This window comes from Limulus polyphemus, unplaced genomic scaffold (assembly GCF_000517525.1).
Source record: "Limulus polyphemus unplaced genomic scaffold, Limulus_polyphemus-2.1.2 Scaffold95, whole genome shotgun sequence".
NCBI lineage: Eukaryota > Metazoa > Arthropoda > Merostomata > Xiphosura > Limulidae > Limulus > Limulus polyphemus.
The window spans coordinates 8,102-16,425 of record NW_013665705.1 but is presented as its reverse complement, the minus strand read 5'-3'; the positions used below and the strand labels follow the sequence as shown (position 1 = coordinate 16,425).

At 35.3% G+C, this 8,324-nt stretch overlaps 1 protein-coding gene across 7 annotated transcripts in view; it reads right to left on the bottom strand.

Annotated features, from left to right (window-relative positions):
- LOC106469189 overlaps positions 1 to 8,324 on the bottom strand; it is a 29,613-nt gene that overhangs the window by 14,145 nt on the left and 7,144 nt on the right. For all 7 annotated transcript variants that reach the window (XR_002612921.1, XM_022398389.1, XM_022398392.1 and 4 more), the window contains exons 4-5: positions 5,723 to 7,309; positions 4,099 to 4,268 (exon numbers count right to left, since the gene is read on the bottom strand). Coding sequence is in view for 6 of the 7 variants with exons in the window: in XM_022398389.1 (XP_022254097.1) it covers positions 4,099 to 4,268; positions 5,723 to 7,309 (1,757 nt within the window). In the remaining variant the exon portion in view is untranslated. The remainder of the gene's footprint in view (positions 1 to 4,098; positions 4,269 to 5,722; positions 7,310 to 8,324) is intronic.

The following is an 8,324-nucleotide window of genomic DNA, read 5'->3' as shown; positions in this document are numbered from 1 at the left end:
AACAAGAATATAACTGTTCAAGTACTTGCACACAAATGGTGGGACAGCCAGTATGTGTAGTGTGGTTCGGATGCATTCAGACCACACTTTGTGTGAACCCCTCAACTCAACCAAACAGACACTGGCTGCAGGAGGAGGACACATCAATGATGTATTATGGTTCCATATAGTGTGTGCTCACCTCAACTCTACTGAACAGACTCAGGCTGCAGGAGAAAGGCACATTAGTTTTGGATAATGTTTTCTGTAAATTGTGTGCACACTTCAACTTAATTGAACAGGCTTGACTGAAGGAGGAGGGCACAAGTGGTACGAGTTATGGTTGAGAGGAGTGACCTGCACTACACTGTCAGTGCCACCATTGCCACACTTCTCATCTAAGCCCAACTGGTGAGGATTCTCCATGGTCTACCACCCCAGCAACTATGAACTGATAAATTGCAAGGGTCTCCTATGCTCACTTGACAAAGGGGGCAGAGTATTCCAGAAAAGTGTCCAGATCCCCACTGGACCTCTAGCCAGAAATGTATTTTACTAGACAGTTAAATGGGTGATGCAAAACTGTATTTTTAAAATCCAGCAAAGTTGCCAGATCACTTTGCAGGTGCTGGCTCTTTCCATGATAGTCCATGCAGTAGGTACAGTGTGGATCAGAACACCCCACTTCCTAGTGGGCACTGGCAGAACCAGGACAGATGGTATCAGCATTCTCTATTGTCCCAGCTCGATGAAGATTTTGGGTAATTATACCCTGGAGGGCAACACCAGTGACCTGGTGGGGTCCTATGAAATCAAAAAGGGGCTATGAAAAGAAACTGTAAGTATTCTTCTCAAAAATAGTGGGGTGATGGAAGAATGGTGACAGATGGAAGCCAAAATACAGCAGGAGATGAAAAAGCCAGATGATGTAGATAAGGAGAGACAAATGTATTAAGAGTCATCCACATTCTTACATAGATAATATTGGTGGCTAAGAAAATAGATAGCCAGAGCCAAAGGATGAGGAACTGTGGACCAGAAGTGAGGAAGCCCAGAGTAGAGAAGGGTGTCAAAGGCATCCAAGATGGGTATGCCAAACTAAGAGCAAACCCCATGAAAAACCTGGGGGTGTAGAGACCACTTTGTTGGTAAAAAGTGGACATGCCTGAGAGAAGCAGCTAGCCATCAAGATCTAAGCTCCCAGCAAGTGAGATGCAATAAAGAAAACCCAATGTGAATTAGCTCAGAAGTGCATGTCCAAAAGCAAGGGGTCCTGGAATGGGTGCCTCTTGGATGGTTGATGCAAGAGAATTGACTGAGTGGAACGTGACCAAGAGATCCATCAATAGAGGCAGAAATGGGAACATGCTCTATGAACAGTGAGAAGGTCAAGCATGAGGATGTAGAATGAATGCTTGTCCCACATTCAAATGCCAGAAGTCCTGTCCTCATCTACAGATGTGCCTCAATCAGAGAGAGAAGCATATGTGAAGAGAGATCCAGTTTGTGAGGCAAGGGAATGACAGAAATAGTATGGGCACAGTACAATCACCAAAACAATTCTCCAAGGAGAGTTCACAAACAAGGAAAATGGAACCCAAAAAGAAACCCTTGGATCTACATGGACCACTGTAGGAGGTACAATACCAAATATAAACTGGGTGTGAGAAAGGACTGATATCTCAGGATAATTCTGCCCACCCCTAACCTCCTGTCTGTAAAGGAAGATGTGAGAACAGGAAACCATCTTAGAATGGGCAAAGGAATGCCAGTTCCAAGCTGTGAATAGTGAAGGCCTTCACAATACCAATGACTACAAATAGGGCCAATGTGACAACAAAGGGAAGAGCAAGGAGTGGGAAGACAGGAAAATAATGGACAGAAAGTAGAATACATATAAGGGATGGGTTGAGAGTGACATGTAGGAAGGTATCTGACCATGGCCAACCCCAGACCGAGTGAAAAAAACTATAGACGAGATGAAAAAGAGGAGAAAAAGAAATGGGAGGAGAAGCAAATGAGAGACCAAGATGGGGAAATGAAAAATGACTATCGGGAGAAAATGAGACCAACAGCAGGAGAAGAGATGAGTACCCACAGGGTCGTACATGTCAGATAGTCACCAACAAGAAGAACAATGAAATAGACTTCTGGTAGAAGGAGGACGAGAAAAATAGTAAGGCCTGGAACTTGGAATGAGAAGGTTAGGGGTAGACTGATCTAGATGAAGAACCGAGGTAAAAGCCAAGGTCAGGAAAGAAGAAAAGCCTAGGAAGATAAGGAGGACAAAAGTCATATAATGTCAGTCCAGGACACCAGTGAGAAATGAACAGTATGAAAGACAGTTGAGCAAAGAAAGGGAGCCCAATAAATACCATGTACACAAGGAGGAAAGAGTATGGTAAAAAAGGAACATAACCTGACCTAACAAGTCATAACAGCAGGGGAACAAAGTGATGATGGATAGAACCAAAGAAGTGGAACAAGCTAAGTTAGCAACTAGAATGGAACAAACATCTACAGAAAATCCACCAGAAGCATGATGAACTACCTTAGATAAAAAGTGGAGTTAGAAGAGGGAAAACAGGACAGTAGTAGAGAAAATGACAAAAATGTAAAATTGAGGAATCATAAAGCAAAACAGAAGTAAGGGACCCAATCCCCAATCTGACTAAATAGATACCAAGGACAGAGAATTGAAAAAACGAAAAGAAGAAAGTTTACAAATCAAGACAAAAAGAGTCACAAATGCAAGTGTAAATCCTAATAAGAAGCAAGGTGGAAAGACAAGGTACAGTACATCCCAAGGAATATGGAACATGGAGTAGAAAAATAAGTAATAATAAAGAACACAGGCAAATGATAAGGAAAGGAACAAATCTGATGATGAAATTCAGAAAGAGTTTGGAAGGTTAAGGTTGTCTTTCGAATGGTAAGGCACTACCCAAAGCAAATCAGATTAAAGTGGAAGTGCAACAGATCAAGAAATAAGTTAAGCCAACAGGATAAGAGTAGGAGGCCCAGTAAGCATGTGGTAATCTACAACACACTGAGCAATGACTGTAACATTCTCAACAGTGAATGAGCCTCCAGAGGCCACAGTAGAAATAAAATCTGTGTATGAACAATGCCACTCACACAGGACTAAGTACAAGTCACCATCATTTGAGAATTTATGATAAACAAATTAAAGCTTTTAAAATAAAAGCCAAAGAATATGAAAATCAAAGTTTTGTTAACAATGCAAATCTCAAGAAATTGAACTCAGACATATAAATTTAAAACATCTCTTATTCAATACAATGCCAAGGAGAAGAATGAAGTTTTTAAAATAAAAGCCAAAGAATATGAAAATCAAAGTTTTGTTAACAATGCAAATCTCAAAAAATTGAACTCAGACATAAAAATGTAAAACATCTCTTATTCAATACAATGCCAAGGAGAAGAATGAAGTTACCATAAGTGTAAATGCAAAGAGGAAGTTATTGCACATGGAAGTTATGTTGCCCTCCAACTAGTGAAGGGCTTTTGTCACACAATGATGTCATTATGCATTAGGTGGGAGTTGCCTCGAGGCTAGTGACATGCAAATCTCTTAGGCAAACGCACAAGGAAGATACCTAATCTGTGTAAGGAAGCGAGTTATCTTCTCAGAGTTAATTTTATTTACTTTATAAGCGTTGTCAACAAATGATAACATTAACTTTATGTTGTCTTCATACATTAGTGTGTTCATTCAACAAAAATGAAACAGTTACCCACTAAATATTGTTTTTTAAACCTAGCATTTTACAAGTAAACATAAATATTCACTTAGACACAGAGAAATAAAATATCACCTCAACAACTGTTGTGATGTATTGTGAAGTTAGGTAATCTGAAACAGAAGATGGTAACAATACAAGTGATGCTAATTAAAACATTATGTATACTACTGTTTTACACTGATGAATACTTATAATAAAACGCTAATATGGTATTAGATAAACATGCATGAGAGTAAATCAATAATGTATGAACATCCAAGGTACATTCTCACTCAATTTCAAGATGAATGCTGATAAAAATTAAGTAATTTAAAGTATTCCTCAACTGGAAAAGAAATTACAACTAACTTACTTTGGAGAGTAATCTAAGCCAACTTCTCCCAAGGCAACTACTTTGTCATGTTGTAGAGCATCAATCAGGTGCATTTCAATTTCAGGATTATACTGTTCTGCCATGTGAGGATGGCATCCAAATGTGGCCCATATTTTATCCTCTTCTAAAAGATCTTTCCATAATATTGGCTGTAAGTGAATGATAAGCTGAGATATAGTTGTAGACTGAATTTCTTATGGACTTCTCCTGTTATTTATCTTGATTTTACAATGACAACTGTTTAATTCAACACAGAGTGAATATACAAATAACTCAGAAAACATCTAATAAGTTTTTACATCATTGCTGCATGGTGTAATTCATAATGTTTCTTCTGGATGTATTATTTATAATAGTATACCATGTTTGAACCACATTGTTGCCAAATCTCTTAGCATTTATACATATCCATAACAATGTATATGATATAAATCTATCACAACTGATAAAACTATTCGAAAAAAACATCAACTAATTTTTAAGACCTGAAAAGACTGCAACACAGACACACTTTATGATATTTATAATAGTTTAATTAATAGTTTAATTTGTGTTTCTATACATATTAAAAATAAAATGACTTACATGGTAATACTCAGCCAAAGTCTACATACACAAGTTTAAGTGAAATGAACTTGAAATATTGACATATATTTAAACTTTTTTTTGTAAGACACGTATTTAAACTTCTTTTTTGTGGGTGAGATAGCCACTTACAATGGTAACTTCAAATAAAGCCATTTAATGCTCATGCACCATTAAAAAACCTGCTGGGGATTAAATTCACTATGTTCTTTTATCTCTCACAATGTAATTTACTTGACATTTTTTATTACTCAACAATTTAATCAAGAAAACAGAAAATCTTAAGCCTAAATGGTCATTTACCAATAAGAAAGATAAATTCACATTTTCTGGTCTGCTAGCAACAAATCTTATGGTTTACATACTTTACCACTAGAAATTGGTACAAACTCTACAAGTTGCATACTTTATCATTTGAAGTTGGTAGAAATAAAAGAATATATTTCTAAAGTTTATTCAGTTTTAGCAACTGACTTTCATAGGTTTTATTCTGAAAAATTGCAAATATTCATAAGATACAATGATATAATTTAGTTTTTCTAAGTTCATTAATAAACATTTTAAGGTACATTAGTTAAAAAAGGAGATGCGAGAACAGGATATAGAAAAACATTATTATTCTGAGTTGATATACTGACTAAGTTTCCAAACTTCTAAGTAATATATTTCTGCTAGATACTTGTTCTAGTAACTATTTTACAAACTGTGAAAATTGGAATACTATTTTAAGTACATCTGGGAATGATTTTAAAAAAGCAAATTGTGGTATATACCAAATCTTGGGTAAAACTTTAAAGTTTAAATGAAATAGTCTTTTAAGTTTAATATTTGTTTTTATTCTACAGTAATTTTTAAAAAAAGTTCTCTTTAGTTGCATTATTCTTTTTCGTTAGAAATTAAGTATTTTTTTGCTAGTACATTGATCAACCAACTCTTCTGGGTAAAATGTAATTAATATTGGTAAATAAAAAAGAATTAATAATATGAAAGAAAAACTTGTCAAATGTGATATACTTACCAAACCAAAGGTACTTGGATCACAAAAGTCTGTGATGCAGCCACCGTAGCAAACTGGATATGTGTCTTTATTGACTAATTGGTACTGAGAGTAAGTTCCTTTAAAACCAATACGTCGAAACAAGAAATCCAAATGACAATGAGTATCTATGATGTCTACTCCTGGCTCGAAGGACATCAGTCCATTAATATTGTACTGAGGTAACTTAAACCGTGAAGTCAATTTTCTAGAGATTGTAGAAGTAGATGGAGAAGTTACAGAAGCAAGATATGGACTTATATCAGCTAAAGATGTACTTTTGTCTCTCACACTTCCCCAACTGAGGTGACGTTGCAGATTTTTATTAGTGCACGGAGGTGTTACACGAGGTGACTTGAAGGGCCATTTGTCAACCTGACTGTATGCATTCACTTCAAGAGATCTGTTACATGATGCAGCAAGAGAAACATCAAATGAGAATGAAAGATCTTTTACTCGTTCCACTTCTATGTTGTCACTGTTTGAATTTCTATCCCTTTTTTGGTGTAACCAGGGAGGTGATGATGAAAATTCTCTTTGGTTATCTACATTACTTGTTGATGAACCTAAAGGTGATTCAGGATAAGTGATTTTCAAAAGCTGACGAGAATACACACTTCCTTCAGTCCACTGTGGTGTGAAATGGTGAATGTTTTCAGAATGATTAGAGTTGTGTTTTCCATGAGAATCCTTATCAACTGCATTATCTTTTATATTGCATGACAAATAAGATCCATTATAAGGTCTTGAAATAAAATCACCATCATCATCTTTAATTTCTCCTTCTTCTTCAGAGCTGTCAAATTCTAATTTTACATTTGTCTTCCCTTTATGATACTGAATAAGATCTAATTCACTGTTTAACTGTTGGTGAATGTTCGGAGTTGAAGGAGGTACCTGTATAATCTGCTTACAGTTCTCTGAAGGTTCTTCAATACTTTTTGGTTGAAGAAGACTACCACCTTTTTCACCAGTGTTGTTTATGTTCAACACAGGACTGCAAGTACCTACTTTCTGAGTGGTACTTAAAATTCTGAAAACATCTCTTATGAGAAGAGGTGATTGAGAGAGCGTTGCAATATGATCCAAATCATCTTCTGAGTCATCAATATTTTCCACCAAAGTTTTATCACAGTCCTCATCTTTTGCATCAATTTCCTCAAAAGAATATGAAAAATTTTGATTAGAATCAAAGGTGATGTCCTCTTGTGAACATACCAAGACAGAAAAACTATCAGAAGAACTGTCAACCGATAAATCTGGACTTCCCGGAATAGTATGTGCTGCTTTTTCATGTCCTTTTTGTGTAGATGAATGTTCTAATGAAAATGTTTTTTCCTTTTGATTACTCCTATAAAAATTAAATGATTTTGCTCTATGATGTAAAGATTTTAGAAACTTATTCTCTGGTAAAAAACTGCTGTGATCCTCTGAATCTGTGCATAAATTTTTCTTGTCTGAAGTGTGACAGCTTGATAATGCTTTGCTATCTTGACAGTGGTCAGTAGAATGTTTTCCAAAAATATGTTGGATAAAAGATTTTTTCACCTCTATTTTTGTATCAGCCTCCTGTGAAAGAGGAAAAGAAAAACAGGTGCTTCAATACATAAATAGGAAAACTTATACATTTAAATACAACATTCTTGCAACACAACAGTTTACAGACAGACATGCTATAAATTAATAGGTCTAAAAGTTATAACTAATTACACTGCACTTAACATTTCCTTTGTTTCTTCCATAAAAGTCAAGGTAAAAACAAACTCAAAAATATGTCAGCACAATATTATACATCTCTTAAGAACTCTACCTATCAAAAATTTATAAGTGAAAGCAAAGAAGAATATGTAACAAAATGTTAACTACATTATATCTGCCATATCAAGTTCCAACAAGACCTTTAGCCCAATACCAGGGTTCACCAGGTCAGCTGAGATACAACAAACAGTGTAGTGGTTAAAGCACTATTTATACTATCAATTGCATGAAAAACAACTTTTATGGTATGAAATACATTTAGTGAATTGTAATTATTACAATTTTAAGTCATCTACAAATCAGAATTATCTATTGTAAGGAGTAATAACACAATATTATCATTTTTTTACACAACCTTATTTATTTTTGTTTTTACTTCAGTTAACTTTATTATCATTCAAAAGAACTTGGGGAACCAGCAAGCTAGTTTTCTTGTTCTTGGTGGAAAACATTGAGCAACCACAACATTGTGAGTAAAGGCAAAAAAATAAAAGATTATGTAATGCCATGTGAACCATACTATGTCTGCCATATTCAGTACTAACAAGGTCTTTCACCCAGTGTCAAGGCTCATCAGGCCAGCTGGAAAACCACAGACATAGTAGTGGTCAAGGTGCTACTTATATCACAAACTGTATGAGCAGTAATTGTTATGGTTTGAACTAGATTAAGTAAGTGAATTGTAATTATTATTTTTTATATTGTTACGTCTCCGTTTGTTAATTGATTTTTCCGTAAATTCGTTCCAACGAAACTTTAACGACACAAGTCTTTAGTTAATAAAACTGGTTTATTCTTTCCGAATATAACTCTGCGATACACTTAA